Source organism: Heterodontus francisci, chromosome 1 (assembly GCF_036365525.1).
Source record: "Heterodontus francisci isolate sHetFra1 chromosome 1, sHetFra1.hap1, whole genome shotgun sequence".
NCBI lineage: Eukaryota > Metazoa > Chordata > Chondrichthyes > Heterodontiformes > Heterodontidae > Heterodontus > Heterodontus francisci.
In genome coordinates, this window is record NC_090371.1 from 161,962,339 (window position 1) to 161,989,205 (window position 26,867).

Genomic DNA, 26,867 nt, shown 5'->3' on the forward strand with positions numbered 1-26,867 from the left:
TATAATTTATGGGGTAGAGGAGGGGGAGATGTGGATCTCCATGTCTTTTCTACTGACTTCACTCTGAATCCAATATGAACATAACCACGTAAGCCAGATCATTTCAGATTTATAGAAAAAGACAAAAGCAAATTTAGCGGTGGCTTGGTTTAGGACACTGATCTCTGTGAAGCTCACTTTAAATCCAGACCCAAAACAGATGGTAAAAAAGAGACAAAAAAATGCCATCCAGTTGTTTACAATAAACGGATCTAACCAAATACTGCATAAGTTGATTCAGCAATGTCACCAGAACTAAAGAGAAAGTCTTTTTTTAAAAATTAATCATGGTTTAATGTTTTACAAAGTATTTATTTTCTCTTAATTTCTCCCCTTTTGGGATTTCTCAGTCACACAGCTTTCCTCAGCTGAGTGGAAGGTGGCAGGCTCCCAGTCTTCTACTGATGCCACTCTATAATCAGCCATTGTCTAGGTTCATGAATGTCATCCCATGGTGATGGTCCTTTTGGTTTTCCCGTCTTTGGTCCGGGGGGCATCAGGCTTTGTCTAGACACTATACCACACTGATACAACTAAGACTCTAAGCTTATTATGTGGGGATTTGAGGATGTAAGTTGCAACCATTGATGAGGCACAGATTACTGGATCTCAAACTAAAAGCTGCTGCTCCAATGTTGTTGCCCTGCACCAATCTGCTGCCCCATCAGAATTGTTTCAGAGAAAGAAACACTTACCATTTCAGATGCCGCTCTCCAAAATGAACGCACTGAATTGTGTTTACAATCATTCCATTCAGGACATGCTTCAAAATTAGGTTCTGTAACAAATTAATCATTTACAATTCAAATTATTGTGCTGTGTTAATGTCCCAGTTTCTATGTGTAAGGTACAGGAGTTACTTGCTTAATATGCAGAAAAACAAACTTTCATATCGTTAAGTACTGAGCAACATTTCTTACAAACTGTGAACAGTAAACACATCATAGGCCTGATTTGAAATATTTAATATCGATCTCTCTTGGCACTTTAAGTCTGCTAAATAATGTTAGTGTGCGGATTTAATATGTTGGGATAGAAGGAGCTCAAGTTTTGAGTGAAGGGCATTTTATGAGCGGGATGTTTGGTTTAAACATTTATGCTCAATTAAATTTTTTTTTAATCCAAAGGTGGGAGTATCTGCCTGCATGGAGCTCAGAGGATGGCTTTGCTCAGTACCCCATACATTTAGCAGATCTAGTTGAAATAGAGCTTTTTGAGAATGACTATTTTATATTTAAGTGACTTTTTGGCTAAAACTAGCAAAGACGTGAACTTCGCCTTTAACATATTTAAATACTCAAAATTTTAGGAACCATAATTTTTTAAAGCAATCAGTTTGTACTTACATTTTACAAAAATATTCATTACAAATGTTGCAAGTTTTTCACATCTCTGTTTAAGAGCCTTTATAACAGCATTACGGCTTGATACGTGACTTTTTCTAAAAAAGTTTTTTTTTGCCGTTCCTGACCAAGATCAAACACATTGATAAAATTCTTGAACAAGGTGATCCAAACATAAATAAGGGTGAATGCACAGATCATTTCTTCCCAATGGGGAGCTCCACTTGAAATGAACATAGGCTGGAGCTCCACAAACTTCTTGAATGCATCTTTCCTTTGGTTCTGCCAACAAACTTGAATTTGATGCTTGAATGGTGCTGAATTATTGGATCTCATTTGTGATAGTAGTGGAGACATGACAATTGGCCTCAGTGTTGTCCACAGGAGTCATATGCCTACAGAGCCTGGTTCTCTGGGGGTGAATATTTCTGCAGCCAGCATCTGAGGCCTGGGTTTGGGCAGTTTAAACTCAAAGGGTGGTTTCACACTCCTGCAGTCCCACAGGGAGAGGTGCACCAAAATCTTTACATTCTCTTTCTCTGGCCACTTGCCCTGGTATGGCCCTCATCTCTACTCCCTCAAGTTGAAGGGGTCCAGACTTGAACGGATTATGGCAGACAATTGGTATAGCCGTTCACCATCAGATCGGGCTGGAACACATAATGCACTATCGGGTCCTGCACTCATCTGCTAAACTGCTCACTATTCCAGGATTATCCAGCAATGCAAACATAACCCTGGCTTCTTTTCTCCACTGCAAACTGTTTTCTTAAACCCGTCTCCCCTGAATCCACCACCTACACATCCAACAGCAAGTGAAAGGAGCTCATGGATTCTTTATCACTAAGTTTGAAACCATCGGCAACCTCATCTGAAAAAACAGCCCCAGTTTCCACATGGACGCTGACGATACCCAGCTCTACTTCATCATCACTTATCTCGACCTCTCCACTGTCAAAATTGCCAGGTTGCTTGTCTGACATCCGCCAGCATGTGGTAATAGCTGATCATATTGTTATAGTGCCCTCTCTGTTGGAAGGAGAGCTGAATAAAAAGGGAAGTCAATGTGGCTGATTAAGGCTGATTATCTCTGTGTGAGTTATTTCCAGTCCAAACACCATAGAAATATGGCAAGTATTTGCTAGGTGCCAAGCTAGGCAGTGATTCCCATGTTTCCCTTTGACACAGGCTAAACAATTTTCTGTTTTCTTACAGATTAATCCATGGTCTATAACAGTTGCTCAACTTATGAGTGAGCTTTTAAACGTGCTCTGAGGAAGAGGTTTAGTTTGCTTAAGCTTGACGTCAAAAGCAAAGTAAGAGACAAGCAAGACAAAGTAAAGATGAGTTATGATATACCAGGCATGAAACCTAGAGATTTCTATGCTGGTCAGAAGGTCATGGTGAAAAACTACCGAGGTGGTATGGAGAAGTATGTGTTTGGAGTTGTTGTAAAGAGACTAGGTGCATTCGTGTAGCTAGCGAAGGTTGGAGAGAGAGTCTGTCAGTGTCATGCAGATCATTGCTTGAATGAGGGAATCTGAACAAAGGAATCTGACAAGAGGAGAGCATGATAGCCCTCCTACAGTTCAAATTCTTCCAACAGTCCAAAGTGGAAGTCAGGAAGAAAGGGAATGTCACAAAGAAACTGAAAGTTTGCCAGTGTCACAGAATCCACCATTAGAGTAAAGTGAGCCAGGGGCTTCGATTAGATCAATCAGTCAATGTCACAGTGCCAACCATGAAGTGGAGTTGGTAGTCAAAGTCAAAGTTCAGGTTTGACACAGTCTGAGATGTTAAGAGAGCAGAGGTCAAGCTCATGGAAATGGAAATGGGAGAAGATACCCAGATAGAAAGAGAAAGAAGCCAGACAGGTTAAGTGAAAGTATGTTGGAAGGAAGAAGCAAGACATTAAAGAAGGAATTGGGGAATTGGAAGCATAAGCCTACTTTTCATTCCAAGAGAGGTTAAGAATTTTTAAAATTATTTTGTTGTTGAATAAAAGGCCATTCAACTAAATGGTATGTTGAAATGCTTGAAGTAGTGTAGTTATATACTGTGTGTATGCAAATGGTACACAAAACGCAAGATGCACTTACCTATTGTAATGCTATTTCAGGAAAAAAGTTGTTCTTTTTATTAATTCTTGTCACAATGGATTTTGTTATACACATACTCATGTTGAGGCAAAGAACATTTTTTTACATGTAATTTTCTCTGGTTGTACCAGTCATCTATGTATTGGTTGCAATTACAAGTGTTATGACCAAGGCAGGAATGCACTATTTTTTCAAATTCCACTTCTCCACAGGTCACACCACATATTTAAATGTTTACCCCGTCTCTCTCACATGCGCACGCGCACACGCACGCGCATACGCGTGCACGCACACAGAAAAGGCTGAGCTGGCTGACATTTCTCTTGGCTGGTTTTTAAAACTCTAACACACTGTCCAAAGTGAAACCAAAACAATACCTCAAGAGTCAAAACCCCTGATCCATATACATCTCGATCTGTCAATACTGCATGCAATTCTGGTCACCACACTACCAGAAGGACGTGGAGGCTTTGGAGAGGGTACAGAAGAGGATACAGAGTGGATAGTCAGAAGCTTTTTCCCAAGGTGGAAGAGTCAGTTACGAGGGGACATAGGTTTAAGGTATGAGGGGCAAAGTTTAGAAGGGATGAGCGAGGCAAGTTCTTTACATAGAGGGTGGTGAGTGCCTGGAACTTGCTGCCGGGGGAGGTGGTGGAAGCAGGTACGATAGCGACATTTAAGAGGCATCTTGACAAATACATGAATAGGATGGGAATAGAGGGATACGGTCCCCAGAAGTACCGAAGGTTTTAGTTTAGGCAGGCATCAAGATCGGCGCAGGCTTGGAGGGCCGAATGGCCTGTTCCTGTGCTGTACTGTTCTTTGTTCTCTGTAAATATCTCCCACAAGGCAAAAAGCCCCTGCTAGATATTTATCTGAAGACAGGTGACTTCCAGTACATGTTGATTTCAAACAAGGTCTCTCAGTCCTTTCGATGACCCCAGTGAAAAAACATCCATGGAATTCTTAAAAGTTTTCCCAAATAAAACACAAATCCTCAAAATTTAACAAGAAATAGAAGTACTTTCGTAACGCAAGGAAAACAAAAAAGCAATCCAACTTGTTAAATTGCAGCTATTGTTGAGATTGGTTGAGTCATATTGTATTGTGAGGTAATCATTTTTTAATTGTGCAGGGAATGTAGTTTATGGTAAGAGCTGATTATTTTGCAATACTGCCGTCTCTTTTGGGAGGTTATAAGAATAAAGGGAGGAGACAACATGGCCAATTAAGTAGAATCATCATGTGAATTATTTCCAGTCCAAACACCACACATCCAGTATTGGATGAACAGGAATGTTCTCTAACTAAATAGTGGTTAAGACCAAAGCCATTGTCTTTGTTTCCCACTACAAACTCCATCCCTAGGCATCGACTCCATCCTTCTTTCTGGCAGCTCTCTGAGGCTGAATCAGGTTGTGTGCAACCTTCATGTTATATCTGACCACAAAATGAGCATCCAACCACATAGCTGTGCCATCACGAGACTACCTATTTCTACCTCTAACATCTTCCAGCTCTGCCCCTGCCTCAGCTCATCTGCTGCTGAAACCCTCATCCATTCCTGTGTCACCTCTAAATTTGACTATTCCAACACACTCCTCGCCAGCCTCCCATGTTTTGTCCCCTGTAAACTTGAGGTCAGCCAAAACTCTGCTGCTCATTTCCTAACGCACAGAAGCCCTGTTCATCCATCAACCTTGTGTTCACTGACTAATGTTGGCCAAGAAATGCTTCAATTTTAAAATTCTCATCCTTGTTTTCAAATCTCTTCTCGTCAATCTTTTGAAACAAGACCAAAGGATTCATTCTGCAGTACAGCAATATCACAGAGGAGGTTATGCCCCTTGACAGCAGTCTGATTAGTTATATGATGGAAGGCCTGAATTGTTGTGGAAAAGTCTCCAGCCCACATGATTGTTGACTAGGGTCTCGCATCCCTACCATGTCTGTAGTCTCCTGCAGCCCCACATCACCCAGGGATATCTGTGCTCCTCCAATTCTGGCCTCTTGAACATCATGAATTTTAATTGATTCACCATTGGCATCCATGCAATCAGCTGCCAAGGCCCTAAAGCTCTGGAATTCCCTAAGCCTCTCCACCTCTCTACCTCCTTAAGACATTCCTTGAAACCTAACATTTTGACCAAGCCTTTAGTCATCTACCATAATATCTCCTTATGTGGCTCAGTGTCAAATTTTGACTGATAACCCTGCTGTGAAGTGCCTTGGGGTGTTTTACTACCTTCACTGCACTATATAAATACAAGTTGTTACTGTTGTTGTGTTGCTCATGTGGAATACATTGCAGTTTCCACCTGTTAAAAAGATCAGATAAATCACAGGCTGGGATTCCACAATGCACTGCCTCGGAGTGCCACTTCTTACTAGAAGGGCAGGAGTGTGGAATCAGGTCAGTGGTTCCTAGAAGACAGGATTGTGACAAAAATAGGAGCCTTGTGCATTGCACGAAATTTAATGACCCAATGTAATCTGATCATATAATAGTTCTGCAAGTAGATCTTTGAGAAGCTCAAATGAGAGTGAAATAAAAACAACGTGTAACTCTTAGGGTTGGACCTCAACCTAAATCAAAAGCTAGCTTGGACAGTAAAAAAAAAATTATCTCAAGTTTTTAAAAAGTTTGAGAACCCAACTCTCAAGACATTCCAAATGTAATGGTGGGACCTAGGTTCTGTGCATGCAAATAAGAGGACCTCTCACGTGGCCATTAGAGTCAATTCCCACCCAGGCCGGAGCCAGGCAGCATTAACCAGGTATAAAAACAAGAAATGCTGGAATCACTCAGCAGGTCTGGCAGCATCTGTGGAAAGAGAAGCAGAGTTAACGTTTAACTCTGCTTCTCTTTCCACAGATGCTGCCAGACCTGCTGAGTGATTCCAGCATTTCTTGTTTTTATTTCAGATTTCCAGCATCCGTAGTATTTTGCTTTTATTTTAGCATTAACCAGGTATTGCCTGTCTGCAACAGATCGTGTAGCTGATCATTCCAAGAATAAAACCTTACACATAAGCATTTATTAACAAACCAAAATCTTAAAAGCTCCACTGTATGAATTTACAATTCTTGAATTCAAATAAAAGGTATTGAGTATTACTGAAAATAGAGACATTATGTTGAAGCTTTTTGTCTTGCACTCATCAGGACAATCTGAAAGTTTACCAATGTAAGGGAAAACAACAAATTTATACTGTATGAAAAGAGAGTGCTGATTGGTTGGCAAGTGAACCATGATTGGTAGGGGCATTGCCATGGAGAATGCACCAATTAACGGTGACTGACCATTAACTGCCAAGCTCTGTTTGAAACTTAAACCAGGTAGCTTGACTCTATCAAAGCATTGCACTGAGGAATGAACCAGCAAATGGCTGTCGCTTATTTTGTTTAGCTGAAACAGGCGCAATGTTTGTACATATTCTTTCTGTCTGCAAAGACAGTATTAATACATGTAGCTTCCAATACGTGCAAATGTGCCACACTGCGAGCCCGACTGACAACCTTAAATTGGTTGTCAGCGTAATTCTCAGCACAGTGAGGATTATTTAGCAAATGTAATCCAATCGTGGAATCACATCTAATGTTGGACACTGTGTTTTGAGTTTTGCAAGCACGGGCTGATTGGGTACGGCCTGTGCCTTGCCCATTGTGAACAGCAGAGGGGACATGTAGTTTGATACAATCCGCCAGTCTTTGGGACGTATGGCCTATATACTTAGCACCACACTGGCATTGAAATTTATATATTACATTACTCATTTGTGTGATCGGCAGGACATCTTTTTGGCTTGATGGCAGCATCCTGTTAGTGGCGAACACCACACGTGTTGCTACTGCATAGTAGCAGAGGGAAACAGCTAGCTTCACCTGCTGCTCAAATGTTTCGGATACATTACCCTTCCAGGGTAATTTGAGGTAGACTGGGCACTTTTCAGGGCTGAAAATGACGGCCTTAGGCCCGTTCATGTGATTGCGTGATATACAACAAGAAATGATCTGATCAGGGTAGCCATTGTCATGCAGGATATCTTTGATTCGCCCTATTTCAGTATCAAATTGGTATGGTGAGAAAATGGCTTGGACCCTATTTACAAGGTTGCCAATAAGGCCAATCTTATAATGCATGGAACTGTATGAATACCAATGAGTGTATTGACCAGTGAAGGTAGGTTTGCAGTAGACCTTGATAGAGAACCCCTTAGCAGATTTCTTAACTGATACATCAAGGAAAGGGAGCTCATTTGACTGCTTCATTTCAAAGGTGAATTTGAATGCAGGATGGAGCCCATTAAGACGTGTAAGGAAATTATGTTCCTCTGCTGTTCGCAACAGGCAAGGTACAGGCCGTACCCAATCAGCCCATGCTTGTAAAACTAAAAACACAGTGTCCAACATTACATCTGATTCTGCGATTGGACAACGTTACTAAATAATACTCAGTGTGCTAAGAATTACGATGACAACAAATTTAAGATTGTCAGTCGGTCCCGTAGTGTGGCGCATTTGTATGTACTGGAAGCTACATATATTAATACACAGGGCCCTGTTCTTTGCAGACAGAAAGAATATGTACAAACATTGCGCCTGTTTCAGCTAAACAAAATAAGCGACAGCCATTCGCTGGTTCATTCCTCAGGGCACTGCCATGACTCGAGTCAAGCTGCTTGTTTTAAATTTCAAACAAAGCTTGGCAATTAATGATCAGTCATCTTGTGGATTTCTGAAGGTGCGTGAAGGCTGAACGGAGGCTGTAAAATCGACGTGGGACGGCAGGTAAGTTACTTTGAATATATTTAGTGGCCATCTGCATATGGAGATGAAGGGCCCGCTGCCAGAGGGATCGCACCGAAGTCCCTCCGCCGCTGGTATATGTGGTGGGCCCTTCTCGACGTCATAGGTCGAGGCGGGCCTTTCCCCGCAGCATTTTACCGGCCCCTGCGCCGCGACCCGCGGCATCGAGGGGGCGATAAAATTCAGCCCAATGTCTCTTTTTCAGCAATACTCAAGTTCTGTACAGCCAAACAACAATATAAATGGTATTGATGGTAATTCAATGCTTTCTACCATAAAAGGTGATATTACTCACCTGGGCTGGAGAGTTTTCCACACCAGTTCAGGCCGTTCATCATATAGCCAGTCAGGGTGTTCTCAAGAGGCATAACCTTCTCTATGACGTCTGTGTACTGAAGGATGAGTCCTTTGGTTTGGCTCCAGAAGATTGCCTAGGTAATATGAACAATCTCAGCATTGAAATGTTATTGGAACACAAGGAAAGCAACATTTAATTAAAAAGTACTTCCGGATTGCACTACTGGATTGTCTTTTTCTGGTGTTTTCTTTCTTAAATTAACATCAATGTTAAAGTGAAAATAATCAGAGGATAGAGTCATTATTATTTTACATATTTTATCAAACTTACCGGAGGTCAGTGACTGACCTTCTGATTGGGATCTGCCATTTTTTCTTATGCAAAAAAATGGGATGTTTAGAATTGATAAATAGTGACTACCCAGGCTGGTCACTCAGTAATCTACAAAGAGCCATCTCTGTTCCTGGCAGCACAGATTTTAAATATCATTACATGAGTTGTATGAAAATTATAATTGAATGCACGAGCTAGATTTTGACTTTGTGCGATAATGTAAAGCTGGTAATAGAGAACCAGCAGCCTGTTTGACATCTGTCCCTATTTTTATTTCTGTGGGCTTCAATGGTTGCGATATTAATTGTGCTGCTGATTTGCTATCACACATTTTACACATTGGACAAAATCAGATTCTACTCTCTTGAATATTACAGCACAGGAACAGCCGATTCGGTCCATCAGGGCAGCACTGGTATTTATCTCCACAACAGACAAGTAAACTAATTCCCCCGTTCCTGCTCACTCCTCAAATCCTTTATTGCTCTTCTTTTTCAATTATCTGATACCATTTTTAAAGGAATTTATGGACTTAGTTTATGGCAGGTAATTTCTAAACATCCGCTGTGTAAAGAAATGCACTTGGAAATTCCGTGTGGGCTCACCTGATTTCCCATCATAATTTAGGGGATAATTGGCAGACATGAAACAGAATTGGTGGAAATAGTACCCAAGGCTTTCAAGCCTGTCCTTTAATTCTTTTGTGATTGCCATAAAATTGAACCCTCTGATTACAGTTTTTTCAACTAGTGGAAGCAACTGTCACCATTTATCTATAATGGAGACGTCTACTAAAAAAATCCTGAACTTTCTGTCATGGGTCCAGGCTATGATCTCGGTTTGGACCTTCATTTCTGCCATTTCACAGCCTGAATTACCTATTGCTACCCGGCTGCCGATAAAATGCTGTATCTGGTCCTGACCTATTTACCTGCCTTTCTTCACACTGTCACAGGAATTGCAGTGGAACTGCAGAGAATTTTAACCCCTGTAATGTAATAGGAATACAAATCTTTTAAGTATTTTTCATGGCTAGTTATGCAGGACTGGAAAGACTGCATATATTACCCATTCCTTGTTGCCCCGACAATTGAGTGGCTGAAGAGATAATGACACATTCTGGTATTACATTCACACGTAGATCTGACTGGGTAAGGGAGGCAAGTTCCCTTCCATGAAGGACTTCAGTGAAATAGTCTGGCACTTTATATGACCATTTTTTTCTGGTGCCAGCCCACAAATTAACAGATGTATTGAATTCAATTTTACAACTTGTCATGTGGATTTAAACTTACAATCTCGGGCTGCTAGTTTAGGACCATTAATGCTACTCTGTCGAACCCTCCATCCATTCATATTTAATGATTTAGTGTTGACAAATAGTATAAAATAGAAGTGAATTTGTAATATTATTATTGTATTTTAGTCTGAATATCATGATAGGCACCCGAAGTGCTTTATTCCTCACCTGGTTAATTGGAATGTCATGACCTGCCAAATCCAGAAATGGTTTATAATCATCTTTTGTGATAAGGCATGGATCCTTCTTACTAAATGCACACAGAAATGCTTCCCACAGCTTTGAACAGTCTTTGTTCCTGATGAAAAAAAACAAATACTAAATACACTGTTAGAATGGAGTAATTGATTTTCATTGTTGATGAGAATAATTATTGCTGAAATTCCCTGCCTATTCTGGTAAACTTGCAGCTAAAGAAAGAACTTGCATTTATGTAGTGCCTTTCACAATGTCCCAAATCACTTTACAGCAAATAAGGTATTTTTTTGAAAGTTTTGTAAGGTAGGGAAATGTGGGGCTGAATTTTACCAGCCCCCCGATGTCGGGGGTCATGGTAGCAGGGGGCCTGGAAAATACGGGCCTTGACGCTGGGAAGACCCCAGCCCATTTTACTGGCATCAGAGAGGCCTCGTGACGGCCTCCCTGCGCTCAGCGACGAAAACTGAATTTAAATATTTAAGTACATGTTAATTACTGAATAATTACTCACCTTTTCATGACGGCCATCCCATGCATATATTCCGGCCGGTTGCTAGACGTCCCGCGCCATCGGATCTCCGTTCGGAGATCTGTGGCGGAACTCTGGTGGGGAGGGGGGAGCAGTGATGTTTTCAGGTCGGGGTGGGGGGGGAGCAGGAAAAACTCTTACTATTGACTGAGGGGATGGTGGGGACAGGTTGAAATGCAAAGTTAATAAAGTTCGGGGTGGAGGAATGTTCAGGATGGGAAGAAAAGTTTTTTTGGGGGGAGAGGGCAATAAACAAATTATTTGGTCACAGTGGGGTGGGAGAGGGCCTTTGATCTTTTATTACATTTTTTAATGTAACTGTTACTTGTAAGGGCTTGAAGTCCATTAAAAATGGCGCTGGCGCCTGCGTGGTGGCGCGGAAGCCGTTGCTGGGGACGGAGCGCCCGCCCCCTCTATGTCATTGGGGCGAGCGTTCCGTCCCCTTCATATAAATGAGCAGTTGCGCTAAATATCGCAGTGGCTCAGCAGCACACATCTCGCATGCGTGCCGCACCATTTTTGGAGGTCGCTGCCAATAAAAATTCAGCCCGTGGTATTTAATTTTCACACAACAAGGTCCCAGAAACAGCAATAAGATAAATAACCAAATAATCTTTTCTTAATGATGTTGGTTGAGGGATAATATTGATTAGAACTTCCTTGCCCTTCTTCAAATATTGTCATTGGATCTTTTATGTCTATCTGAAAGGGAAGACATGATTTTGTTTAACATTGTATCTGAAGGACAGCAGCTCCAACAGTGCAGCATTCCCTCAGTACTGCATTGAAGTGCCAGTCTAGATTAGGTGCTTAAGGGCCTGATTTTTAGCCAACACCAGGGCCAGGAATGGACAAGAGCTGGCGGAATTTCACCCTGCTGGCCTGCATGCCAGTTCCCCAGCTCTATCCCACCCCCAGGCCATTTTCCCAGTGAAGGAATAGGGCAGGGAATGGCAGGGTACCCGACTGCAAGTGGCAGCTGGCAAATTGACCCAATTAAAGGACTATTAAAGCCTGTTAATGGAAGCCGACTAGGACTTTCCAGTCAGCCTCCACATTTCCAGATGTGGTGGGGAACAGCAGTTCCCCCTCTGACCTGTTGTCAGGGAGGGTTTTAATTTTATACCCGAGCCAGGCTTTCGTTCAGGATTCAAGATTAGTAACAGAGGTAAAGCTTGATGCCATCAGCATATACCTGAGGATCGATAGGATAATTGATGTCAACAAGCAGCAGCATGAAGGCAACAAAATGGAAAGGGGTCAAGAATGAGCCTTGTAGAAAATCCTAATGTAATAGTGTGGCTTGTTGCAAAGCTCTTCGAGGAGCTGTACTAACTGTGTAGGACCAGGTAGGTGTGAAACCATATTGAAGTAGTACCACTGAGGTTGATCACAAAGAAGAAGAATGAAATGATTGACTGTGTTGACTGTATCAGAAAATTTAAGGAGGATAAGAAGGGATAGCGTATCATGATCAAAGTCACAAAGGATGCCACTAGTGATTCTGACAGGGTATGGCCATCTCAAAAGTGAGGAAGAGATCTCAAAAAGAATTAGCAGTTGGAGATATCAGAGAGCACGGGCCAAGTAAATTGTTCCACTGGGCTAGAGGGTGAATTTTTTTTTAACGTTAACCAAAAACTCAAAAGCTAAGAATATACTAACCCAACTTGCATCTTTCCTTCTTCACCAAACATCTCCACAATTTTGGCCTGGATTTTGTGGTAAAAATAACCATAAGGCCATCAGCTCTCACACTTAATAAAGTGTAAATTGGACAGCACACAGATCAATGCAGAAATCTGGAAGTTTCTATCCAAGTTTCTCTGCTCTTTCTGAAGCTTCTTTGCACAGGTATCTTGTCCAGAGGAGCAGCATTGAAACACATGGATGGCATGAAATTACAGTACTTATGTGAGAGATAACTACCAGACTTGACAGAAAAAGTTAGGTCTTGTCCATCCCAATTTAAGTGAATTCTTAATGACATCACGTTCATCTTTCCTGCCCTTAATCCCATGTTTCTTTTCCTTTAACATTGAAATAAATATTCTAACTGACACTTCCTAGTTCAGACTGCATTTCTCATTAGGAATTCTTCAATCTGATTGGTTATGGAGATACACAGTTGCTTGCCCTGTTCACACAGGACCCAGATCCCCTCTAGAGGGTGCTGCACTAAAATGCATTTCAAATCACTCCAAGTTCCAGTGTCAAAGCCCATTGAGTGATGGTGGGCTGGATTAATTAATTTATTTAGCAATACAGCACTGAAACAGGCCCTTCAGCTCACCAAGTCTGTGCTGACCATCAACCACCTAATCCTACATTAATCCCATATTCTTACCACATCTCCTCCTTCCCTCAATTCCCCTACCTACACTAGGGACAATTTATAATGGCCAATTTACCTATCAACCTGCAAGTCTTTGGCTGTGGGAGGAAACCAGAGCACCCGGCGAAAACCCACGCAGTCACAGGGAGAACTTGCAAACTCCGCACAGGCAGTACGCAGAATTGAACCTGGGTTGCTGGAGCTGTGAGGCTGCGGTGCTAACCACTGCGCCACTGTGCTGCCAATCGCTCGCTACTGACTGGAATTTGGGACCAATTCATTACTGTTTATTTAGGACTCCTGTCTGTATATCAGGTTGCATATTGCTTTTCGGGGCAGGCTAGCAGCAGGATAGGATATCTGCCTTCTCTTCCAACTGTACACTGACATTGACCCATTTTCCCGGCTTGGGGATTGTTAAGGATGCAGGATGGGCTCCTGACAGGAGTACTGTTGGTAAAAGGGAATTATCCACTGCAGCACTGGAAGAGGTAGTGAAAGACCTTAAAGTGGCAAAATAGGTCAGAAGATCAAGGAAGCTCCTGGCAGAGACTGAAGCCTACAAGGGTAAGTATCTGGGGGCTGTACTGCAGGCAGAGGATGCCTCTCCATCCATTAACAGAAATTGAGGCTTCAATGCCGCTAGCCTGGGCTTACCATCACCTTTCATCAGAATGTGATGAAAGGTCACAGGCCAGAAACGTTAACTCTGCTTCTCTCTCCACAGATGCTGCCTGACTTGCTGAGGATTTCCAGCACTTTCTGTTTTGATCCTTTCTTTGCTGTTCTTCGTTTTGCATTTTTTATCTCTCATATATGAACATTGACACACATAAATAAAGGTTCAGCTGCTCCCAAATATTCAGAATGTGCAAAATAAACAAGCAACACCGAGGTTACAATGCAAGGTTTTTCCTAGCCACACGAGCTTAGCATACATTTAGAATGATTTTAACGCGGGAGGAAGAGAAATATTTTTTTAAATCCCCCCAAAAAATCAGACAAGCTGAATCTTGGATTGCCATGGTTTTGATTAAACATGTTTCAGAGTCTTGTATGATCAAAGGCAAATATCAAATTAAATGAGAGCCTTAGCTAATCTAACTGTATTTTTCTACTGGCCATCAGTCAATTGTCCAGCAATTGAAGATTAAAAGGTGGTTTGCATTTAGAGTCATAGAGAAATACAGCACTGAAACAGGCCCTTCAGCCCACTGAGCCTGTGCTGACCAACAAACACCCATTTATACTAATCCTACATTTAATCCCATTTTCCCTACCACATCCTCACCTTCCCTCAATTCTCCTACCTACACAAGGAGCAATTTACCTATTAACCTGCAAGTCTTTGGCTGTGGGAGGAAACTAGAGCACCCAGCGGAAACCCACACAGTTACAGGGAGAACTTGCAAACTCTGCACAGGCAGTACCCAGAATCAAACCGGGTCACTGGAACTGTGAGGCTGCGATGCTAACCACTGCGCCACCCCATTTATTTGTAAAATAAATTTTTGTAGAACAGGACTTGAGTGTGCTATTGACACAAACTTTGAAACAAATTAATTCACTGTCTATGTTTTTGCTTGTTAAGACTTTTCATTGTTGCAATGAATGAAAGCAGCCTCAAGTAGTTTTTCCAAAAAATTGAAAATGATGATGTGTTTTAATGCTGTGTCAGTGAAAAGTTACAAATTGACCTACCCTGCACTGGGATTTATGACTCTAATGTAGTTGAAGCATCTCCCAATCATTATTTCTTTCAAATTTGCTGTTGATCCTTTTCCTTTCCAAACAGCTTTGGTGTCATCCTTTGCCAATGTTGTCTCTGTATCGCTTAACAGCATGAGTCCATAGAGGAGCAAACCTATTATCAGTAATAAAATACAAGTGTTATTGCAAGAAATTGGCATTCTATTTATTTTTGTGCGTGAGCAGTGAGAATGAACTTACACATTCAAGGAATGAACATTTCAGGCTACATGAGAAGATTTACCATTTTGAAATGGAACTGTCTTAGGTACAGCGATTTGATTATATTATCATGTTATGAGTAACATGTTCAGTGTAAGACACAGAATGTAACCTACTGGTATTTTAAACTATGGAGAAGAAATTGGACTCTCGCACCCATTTCTTACGTTCCAATCAGCCTCCTAAAGCTCAAAAATGGAGTCAGAGATGTGTGCGCACACTTCCAATGGGGAGTATGCCAGACACCATCTTGATAAATGGCCTTGTGTACACCTAAAGACTATCTACAGTATTCAGAACAGGTAGATTAGGATGTCAGTGTGCAATGCTGATTTGACACCAGCGCTGTCATTTTTGAACGTATGCTCTGCCTTAACCTCTCAGTGCTGAGCATGACAGTAAATGGCACGGAAGACATCCCCTCCCCATGATACTTAAAGGGATCATGAACTACTTACAGGTTAGTTGCTGGATTATTTCATCTGGTTGTTGGTGCAATTCTATGTATTTTTGGAGCTTTCTTATACTTGTCTAAAGTTTTTATGTTTCCGCTTTCTGAACTGCTCTGGAGGAACCCTGCAGTACTCTTCTAAGTGGATATCAAGATATGTGGTAGTATGCTGCATGGCCATTATGTGAGAACAGCCCTTGCCACTCTCTATCAGATGAGAAGCTGAGGAGCAAGAGCAAGAGCAACAGCAAGAGGAGGTGCAACCAGAAATTGAGGAACAGGAAGAGGAAGGGAATACAGAACGTAGTTTGACACTTTTTACCTGGGATCTACGTGATCAAATAATTCATGAGCAATACCAGTAACCTTAGCTCCACTTCCCCATTCACCCACAGTCCCAAACTCCTTACCTTTCCTCTATTACTGACCATTGTCTTCTTTCCAACAGCACAACATTAAAACATTCCAATTGAAATTTATGAATTAAATCATGACATAATGGATACAAAAATAAACTAATCACCCTTGGGCATTCCTTTAGTGCCTCTTCTGTGTGCCTTTGCTTCTCCTAGTGCTCCTACAAGGCACTCCGCAGTGGCTGTACCATGGGTGGTGATAAGGAGACTTGGAGGGGGTCCTTGAGAGGCTCTGGGCTTGGAAGGCCTGGCTTTATCTACACTATCTCAGTCTGGACTAGCAGTCTGGGCTGGCTGGCTGGCTGGCTGGCTGACAGGCAACAGCAAGGGCAATGGTGGAATAGCATAGGTTAGAGGATGAATGCTGTCTTCCAAGTAAGTATGTGCTCACCCCATCTGCAGATTCTCACACAGAAGAGATCGAGGGATGAGGGAGAATTAGGTCTGCGGATACATGCATCATCAATTGCTTCAGCCCCCGCCAGTAGCCACAGACTCAGAGATGCCCCTTCCTATGAAGGCCAACAATGTCTCCTCCATTGGTGTTAAAACATGCAGGTGTGCTTGGCCACCTCCAGTTCTTTCCTGCAGCCTCTGCTTATGTGCCATCTTCTCCTGGAAGAAAGAAGGAATTGTGTCAGTGAGTGTCCTGCGATATGTTTGGGTGTTGTGGCTGTCAAGATTGAATAGCTGCCTTTGTGTATGAGCTGTGAGTTTTGGGTGTGAGGCTTCCAACAATGCTAAGTGCACATGGGTGAGATAATGCATATAAATGATATGGTTGAGTCCTGATTGATAGAGATTATTAGTAGGTGAATGATGGCAACATAGTGAATTGAACAGCGTCTTAGTGGTGCAGGTGGTAGGATGTGTCATTTGAAGATGAACTCAGTCAACTTGGCAACTGTGTGAGATCATTAAACTTCTTCCTGTACTGCATCCATGTTCTTGGAGTAACACTACTGGCATTCACCTCGGCCACAATTTCTTCCCACTGTCTCCTGAGACCATGTCTGGAAGGCTTCCTGCCTCCCTGCAGATACCAGACATCTCTCCTCCCTTCCACCTCTTCCACCAATACCTCTGGTGCATGATCAGAAAACCTTGGCGCACACTCTCCCATGGTCAGCAATTCTTCTCACTTTCATAGGAGAAACTCAATAACAACAAAAACTTGCATTTATATAGTGCCTTTAATGTAATAAAACATCCCGCGGTGTTTTTCAAGTGTCATCAAACAAAAATTTGACACCAAGATGTCTTGGAACAATAAATCAGGATGGGCCTAATCAACCTAGACTTCCACCATGTTTGGAAAAGAAACTGTGAGAAGTCCCTTGGTGTTGCAGCCAAAAAGCAGCAAGAAGACCAGGCAGTACCACCGTGCCTTAAAAGAACTGGAGGCTGTAACATCTTAAGGTCTCTGAACCTGATCCTTTTCAAGTCTACCAGTGCAAAAAAACCAACCTCCTAGTAATAAGTCTACAAGCAACTAACTTTATGACCACCTTAAAATCCAACTCTTCGAGAGAATCCTGCAACAACTTCAATATACAACTCCAGTTATCAAATCCACCTAACTACACTTCAGGAATGAAAACGCCTTCTTCACTGGGCCCACAATGCATGCCTTTTCCCTAAAATGAGCAAAATCACGTGACTTATGAATTATTCCTTTGCTTGCACTATCCTTTTTAATGGCTTTTTTTCGTGTGTGTGTGTGTGTGTGTGAGTGTGTGTGTGTGTGTGTGTGGTGAGTCAATGACATAGTGTTAGATTTTCGGGTTGAACATGTGAATAAAATAATCCTTTTTACTTAAACCCATGAAAAGCATGCTGCTGGATATTCAAATTGGCCATACACTCAGGGGTTAAGAAATACACACATTTTGTCAAAAACACACTGATTACAGTGTGTGAAGGGGAAAGAACTGGGGTTTCTGTTCTCTCTCAATTCTGTCCGTAGCATGTACAGTAAATAGCATGGGGAGCACTGGTTGCATGCAGCAATCATTTAAATAGCAGGCAGAACCAGTTTAACACGGTGCCTTATCGAAGTGAATGATCAATTGCAGTTAATTGCATATTACGATCCCTGTGCCTATTTTCAGTGTGCATCGCTTCTCGGCCTTTTGGCTAAGATCAAGTGTAGTATCTGTTCTTATCAGTGCTTATTTGATTGAGAAGAGACCATGATCATTGCCTTTTGATCCTGGGGAAGCTTTGAGTAAAATGGCTATAACCAATTTTCGAGCTTCGGGCCAGGGAGTGCGCAACACCGTTCGGGTGGTCGTGAAGGACAAGGAAGGAGATGCACCGGTCGATCGCACCTTCTTCATCAAGAAAATTCTCTTCGATTGCTGCGGATTTCAAGCGACGGACATCTTCTGCCTGCAGGATTTCCCCAGCAGTGGATACTTCGACGTGACGTTCCGGAACGTGGCGGGATGCATCAAGTTCCTGAAGGCGTTCAAGGAGAAAGGGGACCGGGCGCCACTGTCGATCCTCACAGCGGAGCCGCTTTTCACGCTTCCGTCACAACGGGACCGGGTGGTGACGATTCACCTCTACAACCCCCATGTTCCGGTGGTGGATGTACTCACCTTTCTCGCCAGGTACGTCGAGGTGGCCGGCAGCAGCACTGATGTCAAGGACCCCTTTGGGATCTGGACCAGCAAGCGGCAGGTCAAGGTGACCTTGAAGGTAGATCCCAGTGGAGCCATCATCCACCCTCCCTCCAGCTTCGCTATCGGGGGAAGTCGAGGCTTCTTGGTCTACGCTGGGCAGCCCAGAGTTTGCCGCACCTGTGGCAAATCTGGTCACATGGCAGTCAACTGCAGCACGGTTGTTTGCAAGAACTGCAAGGAGGAAGGCCATCAGACCAAGGACTGTAAGCAGACTAAGTGTTGCAACTTGTGCGGTGCGGCAGGCCATCTCTACAAGACCTGCCCCAAACGTTGCCTCAGCTATGCTCAGGCGGCAAGGTCCAAGGAAAGGCCGGGAGAAGGTTCGACGAAGGCGTCCGCTGTTCGAAAGGAGACCAGCAACCTTCTCCGCGGTGAGGAACTTCAACCTGAGAAGGAAGGGGAGGCAGCTGAAACCAACGACCCAGCACCTACCCAGCGCCCGGAAACCCCTCCTCCACAGACAGAATCAATGGAGGAGGAGGCAGCAGATGGACAAACAGGTCAGTGGCATGTGGTCCAGAGGAAAACCACAAAGAAAAAACATCCCAAAGCCACCACCCAAACCAGTGGCAAGAGGAGGCTCTCTTCTGAATCAGACTGCAACAACTCCTCTTCACTGGACGGGGAAATGCTGGAACGACAGCCCCTTCAAAAGAGGCGGCAGAACTCTGAGATGGATGATAACGCATCCCAGCCCCCGGGCACTGGAAGCTGTGATGGGCCCGGCGTGCCCCAACCCCAATGCCCCACACGTAACGACGTGGCCAACGCATCTCAGCTCCGGGACACCGGGAGCAAAGACACGTCTGGCGCACCTGAGCTCCGGGAGACCGGGAGCTGTGATGTTTTCGAGGAGGAACAGATGGAAGCAGCTGAGGACAACCCAATCCTCTCTGCCTACAAGACCCCCCCGATGTCACCCGAGCGGCACAAACCCTGCATGAAAAATCAGGAGGGGTTTCTGAGCCCAACCAACGTGAAACTGCTTGCGCATACGATGGGTATGCAGGAACATCCCGAAGGGGAAGGACTGGGACTAGCGAGGACAAATGGTATGGGAAGCAACAACTAATTTTTAGTAAAAAATGGGTGTAAGAATTGCTTCCATTAATGTGCGTAGCATTAAATCTACTACACGATGTGTTTCAACCTTGGATTACCTTGCCAAGGTCAAAGCTGACCTACTGTTTCTGCAGGAGTGTGGAATACCACACCTCAGCACCTACAGGCAGTGGTCGCGATGGTGGTCCCACGGGCCATCGATCTGGTCGGGGGGTAATGACTGCCGTTCCTCCAGCCTGGGTATTCTGCTGCGGGGAGGTAACTTCACCATCTCCAAAGTTAAGGAGGTGGTGGGCGGTCGCCTCCTCGTAGCAGACGTGATGTACAATACGTGATGCTCCGCTCCGGTTGATCAACGTGTACGCCCCGGTACAACGCAGCGAGCGGCTGACCGTCTTCCAGCAGCTCCCACTGCTGCTGGCGACGTCCAGGCCGGTCATCCTAGGCGGTGACTTCAACTGCATCATCGATGCGGCTGGACGATCCGGCAGTGACGACAGCAAACTGGACGCTACATCCAGATTCCTAATAGAAAGAGTTAAAGATGCCAAACTGCACGACGTCTTCAGCAAACCTGCAGACGGAGCGCAGCGCAGATACACATGGTCAAGATCGGACGGGTCTGCCCGTTCCAGGATTGACTTCCTGTTTGTGTCCCGTGCTGTCACGGTCGGATCCACCGACGTCAAGCCGGTGTTCTTCTCCGACCACTGCCTCTTACTGGCCGACTGTCACTTACAGGATGACCAGCGGGTTGGCAGAGGGACGTGGAAGCTCAATGCGACACTGCTGACCCCAGAGAACGTTGAGGAACTCAAAAGGGATTACAAAGGTTGGAGGACCGTGAAGATGGCTCGGTAACGTCTTCGCAGTCCGACAAACTAAGGATCAGCAAATCCTTTTATGCTGGGTTGTATGACGCGAAGCCCACAGACAGCAGAGCCTCCCAGTCCTTCCTGTCATCTATCACAGAGGTCTTAGATGACAGCAGCAGGGAGAGACTGGACAAGCCGCTAACTCTGGATGAGCTGACAAAGGCCGTCGAGTCTTTCGAGACGAGTAAAACTCCCGGGAGCGACGGCTTACCGGTCGAGTTGTACTCGTCCCTGTGGGACTGGGTCGGCCCGGACCTGCTGGAAGTATACGAGAGTATGCTCCTGGCCGGCAGCATGTCAGAATCCATGAGAAAAGGCATCATCACCCTCATTTACAAGCAGAAGGGGGAGAGGGCAGAAATCAGAAATTGGCGGCCCATCTCACTGCTTAATGTTGATTACAAGATTCTGTCCAAAGTCATAGCCAGTCGAGTCAAGTCTGCTCTGGAGCTGGTGATTCACCCGGATCAGACCTGTACTGTACCCGGCAGGAAGATCTCTGATAGTCTCGCGCTACTCAGGGATACGATCGCCTACGTACGGGTCAGGAGGGTGGACACCTGCCTCATCAGCCTGGACCAGGAGAAGGCTTTTGACAGGATATCGCACACCTACATGATGGATGTGCTTTCCAAAATGGGGTTTGAGGAGGGAATCTGCAATTGGATCCAACTGCTCTACACAAACATCAGTAGCGCAGTCTCAATCAACGGATGGGATTCTGAAAGTTTCCCGATCAAATCTGGAGTCAGACAGGGCTGTCCTCTGTCCCCAGTCTTGTTTGTTTGCTGTATTGAACCCTTTGCTGAGTCTATTAGGAAGGATGCGAGCATAAGAGGGGTGACAATCCCAGGCAGCGGAGGCACTCAGGTCAAAACCTCCCTGTACATGGATGACGTCGCCGTTTTCTGCTCGGATCCGCTGTCCGTGCGCAGACTGATGAGCATCTGCAACCAGTTCGAACTGGCCTCGGGAGCCAAAGTTAACCACGGCAAGAGCGAGGCCATGTTCTTTGGGAACTGGGCTGACCGATCCTTTGTCCCCTTCACCGTCAGGTCAGATTACCTGAAGGTGCTGGGGATATGGTTCGGAAGGGCTGGGGCGTGCACCAAAACATGGGAGGAGCGAGTAGCCAAGGTACGACAAAAGTTGGGCATGTGGGGGCTGCGATCTCTCTCCATTGTGGGTAAGAACCTGGTCATCAGGTGCGAGGCGCTCACGTTGTTGCTCTACGTGGCGTAGGTCTGGCCCATACCCCACTCCTGCGCCGTGGCAGTCACCCGAGCCATTTTTCGCTTCAGCTGGGGATCTAAAATGGACCGGGTCCGGAGGGACACGATGTTCAAATCTCTGGACAAGGGCGGGAAAAATGTAACCAACGTGGCCCTCATCCTGATGACCACCTTCGTGTGCGGCTGCATCAAGCTGTGTGTAGACCCCCAGTACGCAAACTCCAAGTGTCACTACGTGCTGAGGTTCTATCTGTCCCCGGTGTTGCGAAGGATGGGCCTGGTCACATTGCCGCGGAACGCTCCCTGCTGTTGGGCGGTGCCGTACCACCTATCCTTCGTGGAACAGTTTCTGCGGGAAAACACCTTTGACCACCGGTCCATCAGGCAGTGGTCTGCACGGAATGTCCTCAAGGCCCTACGGGAAAAGGAAATGGTGGATCCTGTCGGATGGTTCCCCGAGCAGACCGTCAAAGTCATTTGGCGGAATGCCTCATCACCAGAACTTTCAAACAAGCACCAAGAGGTAGCTTGGCTGGTGGTGAGAAGGGCCCTCCCCGTCAGATCCTTCATGCACACCCGAAGTCTCGCCCCCTCCGCACAGTGCCCCCGCATTGGCTGTGGTGGGGAAGAGACGGTCGCCCACCTCCTCCTGGAATGTGCCTTTGCAAAGCAGGTGTGGAAAGAGATGCAGTGGTTTTTGTCAAGGTTCATCCCAAGCAGCTCTGTAACACAGGAGTCTGTGCTCTACGGGCTGTTCCCAGGGACGCACACCGAGACAAACATCAGCTGCTGCTGGAGGACTATCAATTCGGTGAAAGACGCCCTTTGGTCTGCCCAAAACTTGCTGGTCTTCCAGCGCAAAGAGTTGTCCACCACCGAATGTTGCAGACTGGCACATTCCAAGGTCCAGGACTACGTGCTGAGGGACGCACTGAAGCTTGGGGCAGCCGCAGCAAAGGCTCAATGGGGAAAGACCACAGTGTAAGGTTCCCCCACCAAGCTAGACTGAGGGGCTGGATCAATGGGAAACCCCCCGAACTGTATCGTTAATATTCTCAATTGCTGTAAATGTAAAACTGTAATTGACATGACAATTGTGAAACGGAAGAGGTGGGAAGAAACTCATGACAGTATTGAAGGAAACTGATCTCCCTTGCAATGTTTGTATTTTTTGGTGCTGTTTGGAAACTGTTTGGCAATGTAATTTTTACAGATTTTTATGAATAAAGTATATTTTGGAAATAAAAAAAAATAAATTTTCAGTGATTATGTATTTGTTGCTGGTACATGTAAACCAAATGATGTTGAAATGATCTTTGAAACACATAATTATGAGCAGGTGGGGACGATCTCTCCTCCTACATTTACAATAAGGCATAAATAAAAACAAGAAATGCTGGAAATACTCAGCAGGTCTGGCAGCATCTGTGGAGAGAGAAGCAGAGTTAATGTTTCAGGTCAGTGACCCTTCATCAGAACTGGCAAATATTAGAAATGTAAAAGGTTTTAAGCAAGTAAAGTGGGGGTGGGGCAAGAGATAACAAAGGAGAAGGTGTAGATAGGACAAGGTCACAGAGAATAAGAACAGGTGGTAGGAATATGGAATTAGTGTCGGATTAGTATAAATGGGTGGTTGATGGTCGGCACAGACTCGGTGGGCCGAAGGGCCTGTTTCAGTGCTGTATCTCTAAACTAAACTAAACCAAAAAATAACTGACCAGGAGGTCAAGGAGCAAAGGCAAACAGTATGTTAATAGCATGCTGAAAGACAAAGGGTTAGTACAGAGAGGGTGTGAATTGACTGTAAATGTTACAATAAGGCATTTTGTCTAAGGTGCCATCTAATTTTATTTAATGGGTGTCTATAGTAACGTTTTAAATTGTGGGCTGGATTTTCCCCCCGGGGCAGGAAACAAAAGTTGGAACTTTTTCTGGGTCCCGAACCCACACTCCAGTGGGAAGCAGTCACTCATTGGGATTTTCAAGGCGACGCCCCCTTAATTGGCATGGAGACAGGTTTCTTGTCCAATTAAGAGTGGTGGGTAGGCTCTCAAAGCTGCAGAACTAATCAGAGGCCTTCCAGCTTGAGAGGAACAGGATCCTGTAATGAAAGATAAATACCAGAGAGAGTGCTTCAACATGGAGGTGCCCTCTCATCAACATTTATAATACTTTAATTAAAAAATGGTTCTTGCAGCCAGGCCACCACTGGGATGGGGGTTGGGGGGGAAATCCTTCTACAGTGCATCCTGTGGCTGCTCTCTCACCCAAGCAGGCAGGGAGAGCCTCTAAACCTGCCTGGAGCCTAAACTGGCCCCTGCCAGTGTGAGGAACTGGAGACTGACTGGAAAATTCCAGTCGGCCTCCTTTAATTGGCCTTAACGAGGCCTATATGAGCCTAATCAGCTACCTGCCTCAGGCAGGTAGCCCTGCTGATCTTAAATGCACAAAAATGGCCAGCACTGGGATAAATGCACAAAAATGGCCAACGCCAGGAACGTCATGGGAAGCTGGCACGCCAGCCAGCGCCATTATTGTTGGGTCTCATCTGCCTCCGTTCCTGCCCCCAGCAGGGCCTGAAAATTCAGCCCTGGGTGTCTAAGTGATCACCAAATATTTTAATGAAGCATTACAACCTTATTCTAATGTATGCTTATGTACAATAATTTATACAAATTCTGATATCAGTAACAGTACTTGATAGCACAGAAAAAATGAGCAAAACTAGTGCTATGAACATACCACCCAAGAGAAATTTGATCAGTTAAAAAAAACTCCCCTGATTTTCTCCTCTCTTTTGGTCCTGATTCTCACACTAGGTAGCAGAGGGCACAAAATGTACTGAATTTAATTTGTACACAAAATTAAGTGACATTTAGCAACAAAAGTGTTTGTGGATTACCTGGACCTAACATTTGACAACAACATTTCAAAGCAAAAATAAACTCCATACAATTGTACTTAATGTCATTCATAAATATGCAATTGGAAATACTTTGGAATTTTTCTATTAGCCATCAGTCTCGGTTGTGCATCCTTTATAAATTTAGGGTAGTTGTCATTGTAGTAATAAAAACAAAGACTTGCATTTATGTAGCACCTTTCATGACCACCAGACGTCTCAAAGCACTTTACAGCCAATGAAATTGTCGTCACTGTTGAAATGTAAGAAACACAGCAGCCAATTTGCACACAGCAAACTTGCACAAACAGCAATGTGATAATGACCAGATAATCTGTTCTTATGATATTGATTGAAGGATTAATATTGGCCAGAACACTAGCAATAAATCCCTAATCATTCTTGAAACAGTGCTATGCGATCTTTTACATCCACCTGAGAGGGCAGAAGGTGCCCTAGTTTAATGTTTCAGCTGAAAGACAGCACGCCCGGCAGTGCAGCACTGCCTCAGTATTGTAATAAAAGCAGAATACTGCAGATGCTGGAAATCTGAAATAAAAACAGAAAGTGCTGGAAATCCTCAGCAGGTCTGGCAGCATATGTGGAGAGTGAAGCAGAGTTAACGTTCCAGGTCTGTGACCTTCATCAGAACTGGCAAAGGTTAGAAAATAATTCGATTTTAAGCAAGTGAAAGGGTAGGGGGAGGGGGGTGGGGGAGGGAACAAAAGGGATGGTGTGTGATAGGGCAGAGAGCAGGAGAGATTAAATAACAAAGCTGTCATGGAACAAAGGCAAAGAGCATGTTAATGCTTGTGGTGATGGACAAAGTATTAGTCCAGAGAGTGTTAATGGCAGAGTAACGAGCAGCTCTGTCCAGATGAAAAAAAAGGGACATGATTAAAAATAAATTAATAAAAACAATAGAAAAATGTAAAAAAGGCCAGTCATGCTCTGAAATTGTTGAACTCGCAGTTGAGCCTGTGAGGCTGTAGAGTGCCTAATTGAAAGATCAGGTGCTGCTCCTTGATCTTGTGCTAATGTTCACTGGAACACTGCAGCATAGGCCTGAGAACAGGGGATGTGTTGAAATTTGAACCTAAATATTCTAACTCAGAGGAGAGATTGCTACCAAGTGAGCCACAGCTGACACTACTCTATCACATTGTGGGATTCTGTTGTGAGGTTATGGCAGGTAAAGAAAATTGTACGTGAAACTAACTACATTGCACCTTTATGCATTGATTTTTCTTTTAACATGAATAAGTGGAGGCATAGTACCCAAACAAATGCAATTAACACATTTTCAAAGTTCTGCCGCAAACATGTAAAAAAAATCCAAAATAATTGCAATGTGATTTTGCTGAGTCAATCTAAATGATAAAACTAAACTGAATTTGCTTGAGCTACCTTTTATATACAACACCCTGGTAGCATTACACGACGGAGCTTAGTCAAGAAGTTAGAACAATGAGAGGAAGTCATTGAATAAGATATAATTGGCATAGTTTCACTTTCAGAATGAATAGCATTTACAGACCAAAAGAACAGAATTTGGAGCAAAGTCAACTTACGAAACTTAGTTGCATTATGTCCTGAGATGCCGTCACCTGTAAGCTGCAGACTATTCAGAAAAAACATCTTCAAGCTGTTGTTTCAACTTTGTCACAGAATCAGTGCTGAAAGCTACACCCTTCTTTATCAATTCCGCATTGAATACACTTTGCAAACTCCTCCCCTATGTGTAAACACATTCTAGGTTAACCAATTGTTAAGCAGAGATGGGCAAATAAAACAGGCGATCTTTGAGCTACTTAACAATTGTGACCAATAACACATGAGCAAAAACACAAATATTAGAAACAAAATAAGTTTAATCAACACTCTGAAGTAACAACTCTTGAAAGAATTAGTATAGTCATCAAAAGTTCGAGTGTATCAGGCCTGTGTCCTCAATACCTTGCTCTATGGCAGCGAGGCCTGGACAACGT

At 44.1% G+C, this 26,867-nt stretch overlaps 1 protein-coding gene and 1 pseudogene across 1 annotated transcript in view; one reads left to right on the top strand and one right to left on the bottom strand.

Moving 5' to 3' along the window:
- LOC137347605 (ADP-ribosyl cyclase/cyclic ADP-ribose hydrolase 2-like) overlaps positions 1 to 26,600 on the bottom strand; it is a 47,084-nt gene extending 20,484 nt beyond the window's left edge. Inside the window, exons 1-5 of the mRNA XM_068012199.1 lie at positions 26,451 to 26,600; positions 14,985 to 15,147; positions 10,390 to 10,519; positions 8,586 to 8,721; positions 735 to 817 (exon numbers count right to left, since the gene is read on the bottom strand). Of these exons, the coding sequence (XP_067868300.1) occupies positions 735 to 817; positions 8,586 to 8,721; positions 10,390 to 10,519; positions 14,985 to 15,147; positions 26,451 to 26,517 (579 nt within the window). The 5' untranslated portion in view covers positions 26,518 to 26,600. The remainder of the gene's footprint in view (positions 1 to 734; positions 818 to 8,585; positions 8,722 to 10,389; positions 10,520 to 14,984; positions 15,148 to 26,450) is intronic.
- On the top strand, positions 18,238 to 18,346 carry LOC137377734 (U2 spliceosomal RNA; annotated as a pseudogene).
- Positions 26,601 to 26,867: the final 267 nt, after the last annotated feature.